Raw genomic sequence first — 19,870 nt, forward strand, 5'->3', positions numbered from 1 at the left:
ATAATCTCATAATCTTGGGAGTTTTATTAGATACTCAATCAAACTAAAATAGTAATAATTATATATATTCTTAGACATCCAAATTCTAAGGTAGATTCTCTCATACTAAACACCCTTAAATATTTCTGTTGGAAACATTAAGAACTGTTAATTGATTTATAAAACTCTTGGTAAAAAATAATATTGATTTGCTCAAGCATAAGTATGAATATAGTGATACTAGGAACCTCAATAGTTTTTTTTTTTTTAAAGGTAATTCTACATTTTAGTTTTTTTTTTGTGCCAAAAAAAATATATCTGTAGTATACTTTCTAAAAATTTATTTAATCTATTTTAAAATGAGTGGTTGGATTTTATCACGTCATCATATTTTTTTTATGCAAAATTTAGAAATATATATTACTAAGTTAGAAACTATTACTTGAAACTCTCTAAATAAATAAATAAATAAATAAAGTTAGAAACTATTGCCTGCATAAATTTTACCAGATAAATACTCCAGCCAAACACTATCATCTACAATGCTTTCAGCATAAGTGGCTACTAAAAAAAAAGGAACTTGGAGTAGTTGATTGCCATATATTCCAAGCCATGATCACAAATGATTGCATTTCATTTTCATCCATGTCCATCCTTCTCAGCATGACTTCAACAAGCCGGTTAAAATATTCATCTGTTTATCTCATGGGGTCCAATGTGGAGGTTGAGCATTAGACTCTCAATATGTAATACATTTAACCCCAGTTGTAAATTGAAAAGAGAGTCTTCCTTAGAATTAATGGCCTGCGTTTCTATATCAAATTTTTTTTTGAAATGATACCACATTAATGTTTCCAAACTTTCGGAGGTCCGCCAAAGGTAGATAGAACAGATGGAAATTAATATGGTCTATGGAGGGGGAATCTTATGAATGGGATAAATACCAAGGAGGAAAGTAAAGACAATATATCAGACTATAGGAAAAGATTTTGATAAAATTGATGCAAAAATTTGCATGAACAAAAAAAGAGACACGTAAAGAAGAAAAAAAAAGAAAGGTCAATAAAGGTAACCAATTCAGGAAAATTAATAGTAACTCAGTCTTGGAATGGGATAAGATAACAGTATTTTATGGAAACCTATAAAAAATAAATAGTAAAAATAATAGTTGTATGATCATAGAGAACATAATTTGAAGATCCTAAGAAAGTACGATACTGACAGGGAAGAAATTATGAATATAGTAAACATGAGGAAATTGAGAAAGCCGTCACCATTTAGAAGTTAGAACACATAATTAAGAAAGAAGATTTGATAGAAAAGACGTTAAGAAAAGATTTAAAAAAAAAACTCATCAAACACTTGGTTCAAATTCAACTCCCCTAAACTAAAAAAATCAACCAATGTACCATATAAACTGTTAGGAATAAGCAAATAGTTTCTTGTCGTCCAATTTTTTGTTAAGAACCATCAAAAGAGAAAAAAAAAAAAAAAACCTTTTATATAAATCCTAAAATTTCAATTACGTTATTTATGTCTTATATAATTTCAAAATCATTTTCATTTGTCTTAATATCTTTCGAGGCCAAAGCATAAAAAAAATAAAAAAATAAACTAGCCTTCGCGCACGTGCTCATGCGCGTGCTCAAAGGCTTATTTATTTATTTTTATTTATTTTTGTAAAAGTTAATAATTTGCATTAATTATAATTTGAAATTATTACATTTTCCAATCACAAATATATTTAGAGATGTGATGAGTGTTATGCGTTTGTAGGTGAAATAATTTACTCATCACTCTTGTGGGTATTTTTGTGATTGGAAAATGTAGTAATTCTAAATTATAATTAATGCAAATTATTAATCTTTACCAAAAAAAAGAAAAGAAAAAGAGCCTTTGAACACGCGCGTGCGTAGGGGCTAGTATTAATTGAAATACATTCCATTTCTCTCTTTCAAGCATCTCATGCAGACCTTGGTCGATTTAAGCACGAACTAGTCATCATTTTTACTTCACTCACTATTGATTGTCTTCGCCAATGATTCATCTCTTGAACCAGCCTTGCCTCTATCTCTCTCTTGATTTGAAATTTCACGGTATTGTCAATGTGCTTGTTTTGTTATTGCCACCACTTATAGAGCACTCACCACTACTAAGGATGGCGGTGGTTCTCAATCTCCTTGTGTCTCCAAGGATGAGCCCTTTTACGTATGCACCACTACGGATATCGTGATTATGCTATGCTAACAACCACATTAGCCTTCCTTTATCTTTGAACACCACTAATCATAATTGCAATTTGGTGTCCACAATGGGGATTGTATTGATTTGATTTTTTGGGGTTTGTTAACAATGGATTTGAAATTTATATGATGGGTTTGCTAGGGAATTTATTTGTGTTTGTGAGTAGTAGATTTATAAACCATCTATTCGGTTCTTGTGTTTGTATAAATGTGTAGATTTGTAAATAATACTAATTGGGGAGAAGAGAGAGAGAGCAAAAAGAGATGCGATGTGATTAATTTTTTAAAAAACATGATTAGTTTGTTTAACTAGGATATACTTGGTATCTTACGTGCTATATTTTTTGTTTTGACATAATTAAATTTAGTTAAAATTTATAAATTTAACAAAAATTGGTAAGAGTAGAGAGGCTATTTGCTTATTTTTAATAGTTCATAAGGGATATTGGTCGAATTTATAGTTTAGAAGGATACTTGAAAAATTTTCAAGAAAAATGCAACTAACCTCCTTTTTCTTTTATAATTTGGGGTAATAACATTCTCATTTTTTAAAATTTGGGGGAATGACACTTAATTTGTGCAACGATCACAATAAAGAGGTCCATAGATTCAGCCTATCCAATTAGGGATGACAATTTTGCCCCGCCCCGCTTGACCCGCCGTTCCCCGCTTCGTCCCGTGCGGGTTTTCCCTGCCCCGCAAAGGTGGTGGGGCGGGGATGGGGCGAGATTTTAGACCCACACCACGGGGCGGGGCGGGGATGGGTTTACACTTCTTAGACCCACCCCGCCCCGTCTCGCCCCATCCTGATCCCACTCCACATTAATAAGGGTTAAAATATAATTTTTTCATACCCGAAAACCCTACTATTTAAACAAAAATATCATTAACTTATTTTATTCTACCTAACGTGACTCTACCTCTTTTTTTTCTCTAGCAAAGTTGGAAATAAGGTACCAATTTTAACATTTTTTTTTTGTCTTTATTAGAAACAAATTTATATACTATTGAATTACTGGTTTCATTCATGATTCATACTTTTTTCTCAACTTATTTTTCATCATGAACATAATATAGTTTTTTTTTTTTTTTTTTTAATGAGGTATGGCTTTGAGGCTCTAAATATTTGTGTTTGTGTCATTGTTTTTATAATTTTGTGTGGGCATTTGGCTGCTTAACAACACTGCTTCTTTATGCTTGTCAAAATCCATATCTATTTTACAAGCTAGTTTTTTTTTTTTTTTTTTGTTGGAGAACGAGATGATGAGGAATATGTTTCCCTATTGGTTTGATTGCAAATATGATGGCATCAATCATGTACTAGCTCTAGTTGATCGTTTTCGTTCTCCACACAAAAATTATATACAATATAATTTAGTTTTCTGTATTTTTATTAAAAAACATAAGGTACAAGTTTGAGACTTTGTCCCATTCTCTATGAAATAGTCACAAAATGGGAGGAATTAAATAATGCACACTACTTAGTATAAAGGAGATTTGTTTGAGTGTTTTTTAGGCCAATGAAATATAAAAATTTAGATAATATTATTTAATTTTTGCTAAAAATTAGTTTGATTTGATAGGATAAATTTATTTATAATTTCAAGTATATTTTTATTATTGAAACATGTCATTTTATTTGAAAAAATGGTAATAGTTGTAGGGAAAATTAATAAGAAATAAAGTTTTATGGTGTAGGGCAGGGCTTTACGTGTCTTCGCGGGACCTTAAGGAGTGAGGATGGGGCAAAAAAATTTTCCCATCATGCGGGACAGGATAAAGATGAAACAAGAAAAATCCATGTAAGGCGGGACGAAGAGCTCATCTTTCGACCCCACCCTGTCCTGTTACCATCCCTACACCCAGCTACTGACATGCATTTATTTGTCTGGCAACCTTACAATGGAAAAGTTAACTGATGGCGCATATTAGTTTAAAAATTATTTTTAGAAATATTTTATAAAAAAATAATAAAGTAATGTTTTGTTTTTTGGTAGAAAAAGTAAAGTTTTTTTTTTTTTTTTTATACAAAATAGTGTAAAAACTTTTATAAGATGATTGACATAAGCACGTGTTAACATAACCTATCTTAATAAATTTCCAGTCCTTCTAGGACACTTCAATCGGTGCACTAATCTTAAAGGTTTTTGGTCCGAGGCCTTGGGTTCGAACTGCTGCAATGGCGCCTGTGAGAACCACAGGCGCTATTGTCGCTGCTGCTGCTATATCCATGGCGGTGCTTTCCTACTTGTTCAGCTCCAAAAAACCCAACTTAGTCCTCTTAAAGGAGAAAAAGAAGAAGCCCAGAAATGGGCTTATTGATGCCATTGGAAACACTCCCTTGATTCGCATCAACAGCCTCTCTGATGCCACTGGTTGCGAGGTTAACAAAAAGCAATCCACTTTTTCAATTTTCCTTTCATTTTATCATCTGGGTTTTCTTTAGTTTTCGTTTTTAATAAGTTTTTTTTTTTTTTTTTTGGTGTTCAGTTCATTTAATTTTCATTTTGAGAGAAGTTTCAACTTTCAGCCAAAGATTAGTTTCTTCTTTTTTCCTTGGATGATGTTTCTCTTTTGTTCTGTTTGTGGGGTTGTTCAGATTCTTGGGAAGTGTGAGTTTTTGAATCCTGGAGGGAGTGTAAAAGATAGAGTTGCGGTCAAAATAATTTATGCCCATTTAAATTAGCCAGTATTATTTTCTTCATTTTGATTGATATGATATCAGTAAGACTGTAATTATGCTATATTAGCAAGGAATACATAGTCATTTATTTAAATAGTCAAAGTACTCTGTTTTAGTTATTATTATATCTGCCTGTCGTAACTCGTCTGCAACAGTTCTGCTTGTCGTAAATTTGCTCATGGCAGACAAGGCATAAGTTTGTGCACAAACCGGTCCAAGTTGAGTTACAATTAGACCGGCCCCAGCTCCTTACTCAGAAACATTAGGGTCCATCACCGCAGGAGGCAGCCTAGCCCATTACCGCAGGAGGCAGCCCAATATACCATATACAAAAAAGGCCCCTACAAAATGTATATGATGGGTTTGCTAAGGAATTTATTTGTGTTTGTGAGTAGTAGATTTATAAACCATCTATTCGGTTCTTGTGTTTGTATAAATGTGTAGAGGTTCTTGTGTTTGTATAAATGTGTAGATTTGTAAATAATACTAATTGGAGAGAGAGAGAGAGAGAGAGAGAGAGAGAGAGAGAGAGAGCAAAAATAGTAGATTTATAAACCATCTATTCGGTTCTTGTGTTTGTAAAAATGTGTAGATTTGTAAATAATACTAATTGGAGAGAGAGAGAGAGAGAGAGAGAGAGAGAGAGAGAGAGAGAGAGAGAGAGAGATGTGATTAATTTTTTTAAAAACATGATGATTAGTTTGTTTAACTAGGATATACTTGGTATCTTACGTGCTATATTTTTTGTTTCGACATAATTAAATTTAGTTAAAATTTATAAATTTAACAAAAATTGGTAAGAGTAGAGAGGCTATTTGCTTTTTTTTAATAGTTCATAAGGGACATTGGTCGAATTTATAGTTTAGAAGGATACTTGAAAAATTTTCAAGAAAAATGCAACTAACCTCCTTTTACTTTTATAATTTGGGGTAATAACATTCTCATTTTTTAAAATTTGGGGGAATGACACTTAAGCTGCGTTTGGATTGCGCTGAAAACCAGAGCGTTTGTGTTTTTTTTTTTTTTTTTTTTTTTTTTCACGCGTTTTTTAGATTTGACTTTGAAAACCGCAAATTTTGACTTTTCAAACTTTTTTCAGCCAATCAGTGCACATTGTATACTGTTCATGGACCCACAAATTTCACTTTTCAGCAATTTTTTCATTAAAAATGGGTCCCACGGTACTATTCACACATTTAAAAATTATTTTGCTACAGTATTTTTCAGTTTTCAATTTTCAACGGTATCTAAACAAACCCTTAATTTGGGCAACTATCACAATAAAGAGGTCCATAGATTCAGCCCATCCAGCTTCTGACATCCATTTATTTTTCTGGTAATCTTACAATGGAGAAGTTAACTGATGGTGCATATTAGTTTAAAAATTATTTTATGAAATATTTTATAAAAAAATAAAAAAGTAAATTTTTTTTTTTTATACAAAATGGTGTAAAAACTTTTATAAGATGATTGACATAAGCACGTGTTAACATGACCTATCTTAATAAATTTCCAGTCCTCCTTGGACACTTCAATCGGTGCACTAATCTTAAAGGTTTTTGGTCCGAGGCCCTGGGTTCGAACTGCTGCAATGGCGCCTGTGAGAACCACAGGCGCTATTGTCGCTGCTGCTGCTATATCCATGGCGGTGCTTTCCTACTTGTTCAGCTCCAAAAAACCCAACTTGGTCCTCTTAAAGAAGAAAAAGAAGAAGCCCAGAAATGGGCTTATTGATGCCATTGGAAACACTCCCTTGATTCGCATCAACAGCCTCTCTGATGCCACTGGTTGCGAGGTTAACAAAAAGCAATCCACTTTTTCAATCTTCCTTTCATTTTATCATCTGGGTTTTCTTTAGTTTTCGTTTTTAATAAGTTTTTTTTTTTGGTGTCCAGTTCATTTAATTTTCATTTTGAGAGAAGTTTCAACTTTCATGCCAAAGATTAGTTTCTTCTTTCTTCCTTGGATGATGTTTCTGTTTTGTTCTGTTTGTGGGGTTGTTCAGATTCTTGGGAAGTGTGAGTTTTTGAATCCTGGAGGGAGTGTGAAAGATAGAGTTGCGGTCAAAATAATTGAAGAGGTAAATATCTGTTATCTAAACTTCTTTATTTGGTGTTGTTGGAGTGATTTAGGGGGAAAAAAAGGAAGAAATTTTAATGTTGGTGTTTTATTTATCTTTGTTTGGGTATTCAAGAAGTTGTAGTAATCTGAGATCAATACAAATATCTGACTTAGTTGAGAATTTTCTGAAAACTGAATTTTACCAAACCATCAAGCACAAATTTCAGTACTCTTAGCAGCTATTTTGAAGAATTGGTAATAGTAAGAATTGGCAATCATAGGAATGTTATAATGTTATTTGTATGCTTGTTTTTTTTATGCTACCTTAATTGGTTCAAGCGGTACATTGCTTTGTAAAGGATGGAATAATGCTAAATATGAATGAAACATCTCTAAAATAATAAATGGCTAGTGATATGAATGCCTTGGTGAATAGTAAAGAAAGTAATGCCAATTATTTTGAAAATTAATGTTTGGTATAGAATGCTGTGTTTGTTGATCATTGGTGTTGGTCTTATTTTGTATGCATTCTAATTTGTGACTCTATGCAGGCTTTAGAATCTGGGAAGCTAGCTCAAGGTGGAATTGTTACTGAGGGGAGTGCAGGAAGCACTGCTATCAGCCTTGCTACAGTTGCTCCTGCCTATGGATGCAAATGCCATGTGGTTATCCCCGATGATGCTGCTATTGAGAAGGTATATATGGAAAGTATTCCTAATGAGCAGTGTTCTGTGTTTCTGCTACGACCTTCAAGGTTTACATTATTGACTTGTTAGGGAACTTATGCATCACGAACCATTTGATAGCAGCAGGACATATTTGGGTATACTTCATTCTTGAAATATATAAAGTTCCTTAAACAATGATGATTATGTCTTGCTTCCAGTTCTTTTCCTAGCCTCATGAACTAGAATATCCACACTGATCTCGCTATATGCAATTTAGTGGTTAGGTAAGGCTTGAAGCAAAATAAACCAAGATTTCTCTTCTTATTTCTTTTTTCTAAGCAGATTATTGTGGCCATTTTTTTCACATAATTTTTTCATAGGTAGCAATCCAGTGGTTGTAGGTCAGTAGATGTCTGAATTGTGAATAATTTTTAGATTTCATAAAAAATGTTAGCACGGTGAGGGAAGCTGTAAGATTTGAATGGATGCATGGCTAAATACTCTAATATGATATAGATTCTCCAACCACCCCCCCCAAAATCCCTCTCCTTCTCTCTTATCTTTCTTTTGCTCCACTTTTATGTACTGCAATGTACTTAACTTTTCTACGCTTTGCAAATTTGTCTCAGTCTCAAATAATTGAATCCCTTGGAGCTACTGTTGAGAGGGTAAGACCTGTCTCAATTACACACAGGGACCACTTTGTCAATATTGCACGCAGAAGGGCACTAGAAGCAAATGAGGCAGCATCAAAGCATAGAAAAGCTGACCAAATGAATGGTGAATCCCTGGAGCAAACCATTGATTACACAACTGGTGGAGAGAAACAAAGTTCGGCTCTACCACATAATTGCAAAGGTGGCTTCTTTGCTGATCAGTTTGAAAATCTAGCAAACTTCCGAGCCCACTATGAGGGTACTGGGCCTGAGATTTGGGATCAGACTGGAGGTAGTTTAGATGCATTTGTAGCGGCTGCAGGCACAGGAGGGACAGTGGCTGGTGTTTCCAGGTTTCTCCAGGTTAATTTCTTTCCCTCCATTTGTTTAAACGTTCATATTGAAGTAGTCAATGAGTCCCTTAGCGTATGTTCAACAGGAAAAAAATCCAAACATTAAGTGCTTCTTGATAGATCCTCCCGGTTCTGGTTTATTCAATAAGGTTACAAGAGGGGTGATGTACACTAGAGAGGAGGCTGAAGGACAAAGACTTAAGAATCCGTTTGACACAATAACAGAAGGAATTGGAATCAACAGGTTAACACAGAATTTCATGATGGCAAAACTTGATGGAGCTTTCAGAGGCACAGATTTGGAAGCTGTTGAAATGTCTAGGTAAGTGTATGCTTTTGTTTTTTTAAAGTGATATATTTTGCTGAGAGGTTGAGAAATGGAACTAATGGGAAAAAGTTGTTCCAACTCAATGAGTTTGTTGTACTGCTGATTCTACAGTACTGTGGACGCTTTCCCCTTTTCGATTTACCATTAATATTTTTCCGATGATGAAACATAAAAAAATTCTTTCTTTCACCCATTTTCCTTGATTATAACACAATTAATTTATGTGTTTTCATGCTAAGCTGCTTGAACTTTATCAGGTTTCTTTTGAAGAATGATGGGCTCTTTCTTGGAAGTTCATCAGCCATGAATTGTGTTGGAGCTGTTAGGGTGGCACAATCCATTGGCCCTGGTCACACTATTGTGACTATTCTTTGTGACAGTGGGATGAGGCATCTGAGTAAGTTTTGCAATGCTGAATATCTGTCTCAGCATGGATTGACACCCAAGGCTACTGGATTAGAGTTTCTGGGTATCAGATGAGTTTGTGTGACCTAGAGCTGATGTTTCTTGTCACTTCCATCCAAAAAGTTTTGAGCAGGCCTATGCAGCTACATTTCTTCAGCAAAGTTTTGTATTAAATTATGGCAATTATATCAGTGTTTATCTCCCTTAGAACGTGCCATCTTAGTTTTTTATAGATAACATATTGAAGCAGGATTAGGCAGTAGGCACATCTCCATTAGGATAGTGTTAGTTTTTTGCTTTATTCTCTTACAGTAACACTATAGCAAGAGGCACATCTCTGCTTGTTCTACGGACAATTTTTGGTTCATTCTTTTTCGGACATCATATGTATTTTCTTTCAGTGCTGTATACAGGGATGATTGATATCATTTTGTCATGATAAATGGAATGAGTTAATACAGATATAGCGGTTATTATGATCAATTGTGGGGCAATACTGTATATGTCTTTTCCTACCCAACTTCACATCAACGATTAAAAACACAGTATCAGGTGGAAATAAATCTGCCAGACTAGGTTCTAGCTTACCAGAAGGATATATACATTGTATAATGTATACTAATCTAGCTTGGCTTTGCCTTTTAATGTCTAATTTTTGAGCTATTGAAGTCTTTTAAAATCAACTCTGTTCTTGATTCACAACCTCTGCGCCGTTGTGAATCAGGAATCTTTTGACATCAAATAAGTAGTTATGCCTGTTGACATGCCTAAAATACTTGGGACATGCAATAATGTGAATCTATTGCATGATTAACAGGTCCCACTCTCCTATTATTCATAAAATGTAAATTATATTGAAAGGAAAAAAGGACACAATGCTTTGCTTGTCTAAATGAGCATACCATTCCAAATTTACAAGCCAACTAAACAGTATAGGAGCTCTGTAAGCACTCAATTGCATCACAATTAAGCTTCAGGAGGCCTTCCAGAGGCCACTTTTACAACACAACTTGCCTTTCATCGATGATCAATAGAAGTCTGCCCTTAAATGATGCATAATCAAGCACTTCAAATTTCTGAGAAATTTTGGAAAGGAATTGCTTGGAAATTTATTTTCTTATTCTCGCACACCACTTGATTTCTCAAACTCCAAATGTGATCCATAATTTTTGCAGCCATAAGAACAAACTGCCCCTTGGTGACCTGCTCAGGTAACACATGAGCTGGAGGACTGACTATACTCTTAATGAGATCAAAGCTGTTATTAGCATTCAAAGACTCAATAAAGAACCCCCAGCTTGAGCTAAACCAAACTGCTTTTGCTACAGAACAGTTTTTGAACAAGTGCAGGCATGTTTCTTCTTCAGTTTCACACAAAGGACAGCAAGTAGTTTCCATCTTACATGTTGGCTTCATTCGAGCTTCTGTTGGTAAGATATCATTTGCAATCTTCCATAATAACATTTCAAGACGCTCATGAAGCTTTAAATTCTGCAAACTTCCCAAAAGTGCCTCACATTCCTGTGTGAATCTGTGTGGTTGAGAAAAACCATTAGCTGATCTAATAGAAAATTTTCCTCTATCATCCATAATGGTTTATTAGGCATGCTTCTCAGTAGCAAAGGGAATTTGATAATAGCATTAAATGGTTCTTCATCAAGTAAGCTTTTAACATGTCTAAATTCCTTCCATGGCCATCTATTTTAAAATTAAGTAAATTCTGCTTGTTGTCATGGCTAAAAGATTTTAATATGCAATAATGCGAATCTATTTAGCTATGTATTAAATCTGTTGGCAAAATTGGGTTGCACTTATTAAGAATAATATATGATTCTTTTGTATGAGCAAATTACCATAACAGTTGAAATTCGTTTTATATCATAATTAATTAAATTGAGTTCAATCTATCATCCTAGCATTTGACATTAGTTAATTTAAGCTAATAGATGTTTGGATGAATGCAAGTAATTAGTAATGGAATGAACCTCTCAATCCGCCTGAGTTGTTTGGTGACATCAACCATAGTTGGCCTTCTTTGTGGATCTTCCTCTGTACATGTCAAGGCAAGGTCTGCCACAGCCTGTAATTGGTACTGTAAACTAGCACCTCCTTCAGCCAAGATTGCAGGATCCACAATCTCGTTTATGCAACTACCTTGAGCACGGTTATGTATGTATGCTACTAAAGAAGAATCTTCATCAATAGTCCATCGGGTTGTATTAAGAGAATCCTCTCCAGTTAAAAGTTCTAGAAGAATCCGACCAAAATCATAGACATCAGCTTTCTCAGTTACCTTGCCTGTTGCTTTAAACTCAGGGGCGCAGAGACCAAACTGTCGAAAGCCTTCAAAACCTTCCACGTCAGCTTCACCTTCGGAAATTGATACAGAAAAATAAAAGCTGGACAATTTGGGAACATCATTTTCATCTAATAAGATACAGTGCAGATTTATATGCATGTGGATGACAGGTCTTGGGAAGGCAGTATGGAGATAAGAAAGAGCATGAGCAATCTGCCTTGCAATCTTTAACCTTCTCTCCCACACCATCGGCTCATGTTGTCGTTCGGTAACATGGGAGACATAAATTCGATCAGAAAGGAAACCATTGGCGGCAAATTCAAACACTAATAAAGGAGATGGAGTGTGGAGACAACAGCCTATGGGCTTTAATACATTGCTGTGACCACTCATTTGTGCAGAAATCACTAAATCATTGATGGCCCAAGCAAAAGTATGCTTAATGAGAACAATTCGTCCTTCAAGAGAACCCTTGTACCAATAAGTTCCCAGATGTTGAGCAGGATAATTGTTGGTTGCTTGGCGGAGTTGTTGAGGGGAGAAGGTACGGATGGGAATAGTCTTGGCATTGTGAACAAAAGAACCCTTAATGAGAACAATTCGTCCTTCAAGAGAAACCTTGTACCGAATAGAGAACCCCATTACCAGCTTTTCAGAAGAAAAGTTGTTGGTTGCTTGGCGGAGCTGTTGAGGGGAGAAGGTACGGATGGGAATAGGCTTGGCATTGCAAGAGGCAATCAGCTTCTCAAGTAACAGGCTTCCATTCTCATAAAACGCTCTCTCTTTGCTTTCTTTTATTAAAGAATTGATCGGTGAACCAACTCCAGCGCATAATAGCTTGAATGCGGAACGTCCTTCCTTGCTTTCTTTTGTTTCTGCTCTACTACTACTCTGCTAGCGAGGGATGGAGGGTCAGCTGAATGACATGACCATGAGGGCATTTTTATTGTAAATTCATTTCAGGAGGTTTCATCTTTGCGCTTGGGGCAATGACCCAGTCTGTGATGTTCTAACCGAGACGCGTCTATTGCTGGTTGAAAAAAAAGTGAAGAAAACAGGTATGGATTACGCGTCTATTGCGCTTGGGGCTGAATTCCTCTGTTTCTTTTTTTTTTTTTTTTTGGAATTTGATAGTCAAAGGCTATAGTATTACGTGCCAATCAATTAAGCTTTTACTCAAGATGTTACACGTTCCACTCTTGCAGACCGCAAACGGTCCACCAAATTAGTTCCATGTCAATTCATCAGGTATGGCCTGTGAGAAGGCTGCATATTACTCCCATCTTAATGAACAATACTTACGACAAAGAAAGAAACTTAATATTTACTATACTTCAATTGGTAAACAGGATAAATGAGATTTTAACAATTAAGAAATATCAAACTCAACTTCAAACTAGAGCAATTCAAGGATTACAAAGACTCCAAATTTATCAAGTGCCACATGAAATGATCTGTCAACCAACTCCTCCGCATAGCTTCAATGTGGAACCTTGCTCTACTACTCTGCCTGCAATGAGAGCATTTTGTTGTGGCCTTGTGGGTAGCAATTAAATGCTTACAATCCAAAGTGAAGGTAGTAAAATTCCGGAGGTTTTATCAAAAGTAAGTGGAGCTTTCCTCATTAGCTTTTTTTGGAATTTCAAGAGAAAGTGTAGCTTTTCACATTAGCCGTTCAATGCCCATACTGTGTGTTGACTTGGGAGGACTCCACACAATTTAAAATTTCAAAAAAATTGTTCTCAATTTCCATAACTCTAACTCAATTTTTTGAGTTATGACTAATAAGTTGTGAAAATTGAGAAGAAAAACTGAACCAAACAAATTTTCTTGAGGTGGGGTCTATGGATTTTGAAAAGTGAGTGATAAATATTTTTTGCCTAAACCAAACAACCTCCTTTAATTTCCCAACCAGAAAACAAAAAAGACAACGAATATGGAAATATGTACTAACATATATAAGATGAAATATTGTCTCATGTAAAATTTTCCATAAATGTTTTGATAACTATCCAAGTAAAAAAAAAAAAAAATTGACAATGAACATTGAAATATGTTACATAAAATCTAATAATTTGTTCTTTGATGAACACAATTAATTTCTTCCCCATAAACATTTTTAGTAGTCCGATAAATAAAAAAGACTAAAATGAAAATTGTACCTTCTATATTTAACTAAAATTCATTTAAGTCTTCTAACTTTACTTTCTTTCATTTGAGCCTTCTAAATTTTAAATTTATTCAATTCAAGTCTTCTGTCCAATTGCATTAAAAAAATGCCATTAAAAATAATGTCATTCACTTATTCTCACATGGAAAAAAAATCTATAATTTTTTTTAAAAAAAAAAGATTTTTTATGTGAGATTTTTTTTTTAAAAAAAAAAATCTTTTTTTATTAGTTAATTACATATTTAACAACAACTTTGAACAAAATTGGACAAAAGACCTGAATCGAAATGAACTTCAGTCAAACTTAGGGGTACAATTTGCATTTTTACCTTAAAAAAATGACACAAAGACGTCTATAAAAAAAAAAAAAAATGGCTTTTTGGTAGTCTTAAGTTATAAATTTAAGAAACCTAGGTCTACATAGAATAAAATTTGGGTAGCACCAAAAGTTAGACCATTCATACAAGTGAAGTACATTATCTTACCATAGAAATAATTGTCAATTTATTCTATAATTTTGAATTTTCCCTTTCTTCTCTAGTATAGTGGAAAATTGTTTCATCAGTGATAGAGTATGTATATATTACACATTTATTTAAATTTTACTTGTGGATCGTACACGTGTTAAACAATTTATCTATATATATCTAAAAGCTAAAGCACAGTATTTATTGTTGCTATGCTATTGCTGAGCCATATCAGAGGCCACATCATCCACCCATTTTCAACATTTTCTCTTGTTTTTAACTTTTTTTTTCTTAATAATTTACCAACTTATTATTATACATTCTCCAACTTTCCTCATTCCTTTTACCTTTTTATTTCCTCATTACTATCTACCTTAATATTATTTTTCCGGCCAAAATGGGCTTTTGCCCCTTTCGCCAAAACTTTCCAGCAAAATGCCCTTCGTCTGAAACTATTTAGAGAAATACCCCTATTTCGAAACTCGATTTTCTAAAAATCTAGTTTTAATTTAAAACTCGATTTTTGGACAATCGAGTTATAGCGAACTGAAACTAAAAAAAAAAAAAAAAAAATTGTGGAGCTTGAGTTCCTTGAAAATATTCAAGTGGAATTCGAGTTCTAGAATATATATATATATATATATATATATATATATTCTGAGTTTAATTTCACTATAGCTCGATTGTCCAAAAATTGAGTTTTACATTTGAAACTCGATTTTCTAAAAATCGAGTTCCAAAATAGGGGCATAGTCCTAAATAGTTTTAGACAAGGGGCATTTTGCTGGAAAGTTTGTGAGAAAGGGGTAAAATCCCATTTTGGCCTCACTTTTCCTCTATACATTATCTTCATTTATTTTTGGCTTTTTTTATTCCCCTCCTCTTAGTATAAACTTACAATTCTCTCTCCCATTCTATACTTAGTTTTCCCACATGCAAAATGTTATTTCTCTCTCTCTTTCTCTTTGACAATTTTTTTTTTTCTTTTTCATTTTTTGGTGAATTTTTTTTTCTTACATTTCTACTTTAGGTTAATGAATTTTCGTATTATTTGGAACTCTACTTTGGGTTGATGATTAAGTTGTGTTTTTTTAAGTTGTTTTATTTTTTCTTCTCTTTTATTTCATAGATGTTATCATATTTCATTATAAAGATAGCATATAAAAATATAATGTTATTTTGTTACATAACATAACTTGACTTAGATAATTTGGTGTTAATACTATATTTTTGATTTTTATTTTTTTCTCATATTATATTCTATAAATTTCTTATTATTCTCTTTCACATTCTCTCTTGAAAATGTGGCTATTCTCTCTTTCTTTATTTTTTTTTTCTTTCTTGCAACTTTACTTTATATTGATGAATCATTGTGATTTTAAAACTCTATTTTGGGTTCATATGTTTTGTTGTTGTATTTTTTAGTTCGCCATTACAAGTACTCTCTCTCTCTTAGTTTTTGGTTTGATTTTTTTTTTTTTTTGAGCTAATACTTGTTTATTTTGTAAGTAAGAATTTGAGTTTATATCAAAACACAATCTTGGTTATGCTAATTACAAATCACCATTCGGTCTATTTCGGTCCACTTCATCTATTTGGTCCATTCGTTCCACTTTAGTCAAATTCAGTCAATTTCAGTCCATTTGGTTCACTTCGGTCTATTTTGGTCAATTTGGTCCTGTTCTGTCCGCTTCAGTCCAGTCCATCAAATTCAGCCCATTCAGTTTACTTTGGTCTAATTTGGTCCCTATGGTCCATGTGGTCCAGTTTGGTCCATTTCAGATCACTTCAGTCCAATTTGGTGTACTACTTAAAAATGAGAAAATATAAGTTTGAATTGAGAGTACTATCAATTATTTTAGTAATATTAATTATAATTATATGATAAATTTTGATTACCAGTACCAATAGTTAGAGTAATCCAAAAATATGTATAGCCTGTTATGGCCACGTAGGACATAATGTAGCAAGCCTAGAGGAAGGCTTGAGTTCCGGATAACATCCAACCAATAATGTACCCTTCTGGAATGAGGAGAATGGTTACTGAGTTTGAGATAAGAAATGTCACAGAATTAGAAAACAAGAACACCAAAAAAGGGATTGTGTTCAAAAAATTAAAGATTGGCTATCCCTTTATCTATACGTAATGTATTATAAACTCGGTTTAAAATACTATTATTACTGTTTTCGTGTGTATTCTAATAAGTAATACTGTTTACTCAAAAAAATAGGGATGTTTATCCCACATTGGTTGTATGTGTCTATTTTGGGTTAATGCAATTTAATTTTGTTTTTTAAATTGTGATTTAATTTTGTTTTTTAAATTGTTGTTGTTGTTTTTATTTTTTATTTTTTATTCTCTTTGATTGTTAAATGTTATCCTATTGCATTCTAAAGAATTAAATATAGCATATAAAAATATAATATTATTCTATTACATAGCATGATTTGGATAATTTGGTATTTATTCTATTACATAGCATGATTTTTTATAGTACTCAATTTAGATGTTAAACTATGAGACTTTACTAATTTTTGTTTATTTTCCAATCCTTTTTGGTGGACAAAGCACTCTTAATAGTTGTATTAGAAATACTCTCTAATGCCATTTGTAGGGGGTGGGTTTGAGCGCTCCTTCTACTGGACGAAAGGTTTTAAGCCCCACTGGCCCAATACAATGAATTTTTAGAGGATGGGTTAAAGAACTAGGTCTTAATTTGAACCACAATCACTAGACACGGTTAGGTGCGGGCTGAACAATAAGGAAATGGATTAAAGTATGGAATTTTGTCCTCGGGCGTTTCGTCCGAGGAATTTAGTATTCTTCTTCTTCTACTTTCAATACTAGGTTACAGTGGTTTTCAAGACCATGCAGACTGACACCGTTTTCTCCTTTTTCTCTCCTCTTGCTCTATTTCTGCGATCCCCCATTCTTAGGGGGTCTCTCACATTATATACTTCTTTCCAGTCGATCTTGACCCTCCACTTGTTGATCATGCAGGTCATTACTCAGGTGCTCGTCCTATCAGCCACCTTCCCAAACCCTCTGTGAGTTGCGGCAACCAAGGCTACACTGTTCAGGGGTCCTTTCCTTATTAATGCGGTCAGAACATTAGTTGGGTGCATTCAATGTGGAGGTGACAGCTTCTCCTTGAATTGCTCCTACATCATACCCCCGTGGGTGTCCTATTGTATTCGTCCTTTCTTCTGGGGGCGCTCTGGGAAGTTGCCTTTGATGGCGCGCCGTTCTTTCCTTCCGGGGTCTGGAGTGCCGAGGACAGGATCGTCCTCGGCAACATCTCTAGGCCATTTGGGCTTTCTTTGTACGTCCTCGGACATTTTTCCCTCCTCAGCGCGGGCCTTGGGCCCAGTATAAAGTGGGCCGGGGTCGTCAAGCTCTTTGGCCCCACACCATTTATTTAAAGAAAATCAAATGTTAGCCAAATGAAAATAACCGGATAGGTGACAAATTTTAACTTTTGCAATTTTATTTTTATTATTATTATTTTATAAAAATGCATGTATAGAAATTTAATTCTTAGATTTTGCTAATAATTGTTTATTTGATAATATGTTTTGGACGGCCGAAATTATAATTTCTACAAAGAAAATAACCTTAATAGATTATCAAAAACAAAATTTTATCCTAATATTGGTTCAATTAATCATTGTTAAGTTTTATTAATTTTTTTTAGTTTACGTTTTTTTGGTGTTTTGGATTGTTCCTATATTACATTTATGATTGTTCCTATAATAAATAAAAATATAATTATGAAATACATTACTCATTATTAGATTAGTTTAAATTGTAAATTTTTTTTTAATAAAACCACCACAAAAATAATTATCATGCGCAACGCGCGGATTCGTGACTAGTAAGTAATAATAGATGAACCCTTTGAAGCTCCGACATGGATTAGCATCTTCCTCATCTCTTAGTTGTCTTGTGTTTGTGCTTGCAAGATGTCCCATGCTGTTTTACCCTCGTTATTTTTATATCAACCTCACTACTCCAAGTGAACAAGTGCCTCATAGCCCGCACGCATATACATGGTCACTAATCCACTCTCCACTGCGTCTATTTTCTTAATCCAAATGCATAAACTTTTAGTGTTTTTTATATAATAATAATAAAAAAAAATTGTTTGTGGTATCAACTAGTATCATTTTATTAAAAAAAAAAAATTAATTACTCTATTTGGTTTTTATTTATATTTAATTTATCAAATGACTATGACAGTTAGTTGTTTGCTATTTTAGATTGAATTACGATATTACATTTTTGTTATTTCTTTTCATGTGGTAGATTTTGTAAGGGACAAACAATTAATGGGAATTCTTAGTGTAGCGAGTCACCACAAGAAACATTATCTCAACAATAAACCCTTAAATTCACAAGAAGAACATATGATCCACCATAAAAAGGAAAGGAGAAAATCTCTTTAAAATTTTATTAACCAATAATTTAAAAGACAAAATTTGGCAACAAAATTTGTTGTAGCCTAAAACTACAATTCCAATCAATTTCTTTTTATTAGATGTGATTTTTGACAAATATATCTACCATCAAATTACATTTTCTCCTTATATCCTTTGTGCTTACATAATTTTTAGAATGTCCAAAAATTAATAGTTATGTGATTAATTAAATGTTTAAATTTTAAATTTTTGTAATCTAAAATTATGCATAAAAAATAAGTTTAAAGATTGTATAATAAATAACATTTGATTGGCATGAAATTTGACATGTGTATTAAAAATATAAAGAACATTGCAATTCAACAATTATATATTCAATTAGTCATGTTAATTTCATTAGTAGGAGTAGTAATTTTAGATTATAACAAAGTTTGTAGCCAAACATTGTCCTAATTTAAATGCCTAAGAGACTACATACTCTCTCTCTCTCTCTCTCTCTCTATATATATATATATATATAAAACCATTTGATATTCATATAGACAACATAACATTTTTAAGAATAAAAAGGGAGATGAAATAAAGGAAAAAAAAAAAATCCCTTAGAGTTTTCCCAAGAAGTAATGAAACATAGATATAAGTTTGGATCTAAAGCACAATAATCAATGAAAATATAAGGTTTGAAGTAGATTGGCATCAATTAGAAGTAAATAATGACATTTGTGTTATTCTTTAAAGAACTATGGACAAAGTTTAGTTACAAAATTGTTTGTAGTCTAAGGTTAAAATCTTACTTAATTTTTTTTTTTATTAGAGGTGAATTTTGAGAATTCCACTAGTGGATTACATTTTCTTCTTATATTCTTTATACATGCAAAATTTCAAGAAAATTAGAGATCGATATATAGCTATGCCATTGATAAATTGTTTTAATTGTTAGTTTTCATAGTTTAAGATTATGCATAAAATATAAACTTATAAATCATATACTAAATAATATCCGATTGACACAAAATTTGACATGTGTATTAAGAATGTAAAAAACATACAATTCAACGGTTAGATTTTCAAAATATGTAGTAATGTTTATTTTATTAAGTAAGATTGTACCCTTAAGCTATAACTAATTTTGTAGTTAA

The 19,870-nt window shown here is 33.1% G+C and overlaps 2 protein-coding genes and 2 pseudogenes across 35 annotated transcripts in view; 3 read left to right on the plus strand and 1 right to left on the minus strand.

Annotated features, from left to right (window-relative positions):
• The first annotated feature begins 3,475 nt into the window (after window positions 1-3,475).
• On the plus strand, window positions 3,476-3,562 carry LOC126697951 (small nucleolar RNA Z102/R77; annotated as a pseudogene).
• A 758-nt stretch (window positions 3,563-4,320) lies between these two features.
• Window positions 4,321-9,859, plus strand: LOC126694331 (cysteine synthase 2-like). 3 transcript variants are annotated; one of them, XM_050390562.1, is made up of 6 exons: window positions 4,321-4,605; window positions 6,911-6,985; window positions 7,518-7,661; window positions 8,264-8,653; window positions 8,730-8,965; window positions 9,229-9,859. In XM_050390562.1, exons 1-6 carry the CDS (start codon window positions 4,402-4,404, stop codon window positions 9,449-9,451), a joined length of 1,272 nt encoding a protein of 423 aa, XP_050246519.1. In that variant the 5' UTR covers window positions 4,321-4,401; the 3' UTR covers window positions 9,452-9,859. The 3 variants fall into 3 exon arrangements, with proteins under 3 accessions (XP_050246519.1, XP_050246520.1, XP_050246518.1); XM_050390563.1 differs by lacking the exon at window positions 4,321-4,605 and adding an exon at window positions 6,420-6,700 and having other exon boundaries at window positions 8,793-8,965; XM_050390561.1 differs by lacking the exon at window positions 4,321-4,605 and adding an exon at window positions 6,421-6,700.
• A 131-nt stretch (window positions 9,860-9,990) lies between these two features.
• LOC126694325 (non-functional pseudokinase ZRK2-like) overlaps window positions 9,991-19,870 on the minus strand; it is a 114,118-nt gene continuing 104,238 nt past the window's right edge. For 10 of the 32 annotated variants that reach the window (XM_050390522.1, XM_050390525.1, XM_050390538.1 and 7 more), the window contains 2 exons: window positions 11,362-11,728; window positions 9,991-10,907 (listed from right to left, as the gene is read on the minus strand). In XM_050390522.1, coding sequence (XP_050246479.1) covers window positions 10,445-10,907; window positions 11,362-11,728 — 830 coding nt within the window. In that variant the 3' untranslated portion in view covers window positions 9,991-10,444. Of the gene's footprint in view, window positions 10,908-11,361; window positions 12,376-19,870 lie in introns of all 32 variants that reach the window. The other 22 variants (XM_050390541.1, XM_050390523.1, XM_050390540.1 and 19 more) reach the window with 10 other exon arrangements.
• On the plus strand, window positions 12,647-12,813 carry LOC126697980 (U4 spliceosomal RNA; annotated as a pseudogene).

The sequence above is a fragment of the Quercus robur genome, chromosome 8 (assembly GCF_932294415.1).
Source record: "Quercus robur chromosome 8, dhQueRobu3.1, whole genome shotgun sequence".
In the NCBI taxonomy this organism is placed as follows: domain Eukaryota; kingdom Viridiplantae; phylum Streptophyta; class Magnoliopsida; order Fagales; family Fagaceae; genus Quercus; species Quercus robur.

What these genes read in the sequence shown, in the direction of transcription:
- LOC126694331 (XM_050390562.1), top strand. Translation starts at nt 4,402, where the DNA reads ATGGCGCCTGTGAGAACCACAGGCGCTATTGTCGCTGCTGCTGCTATA. An exon ending in CGGTCAAAATAATTGAAGAG is followed by an intron (nt 6,986 to 7,517) that starts GTAAATATCTGT and finishes GACTCTATGCAG; the next exon opens with GCTTTAGAATCTGGGAAGCT. An exon ending in GTGTTTCCAGGTTTCTCCAG is followed by an intron (nt 8,654 to 8,729) that starts GTTAATTTCTTT and finishes TATGTTCAACAG; the next exon opens with GAAAAAAATCCAAACATTAA.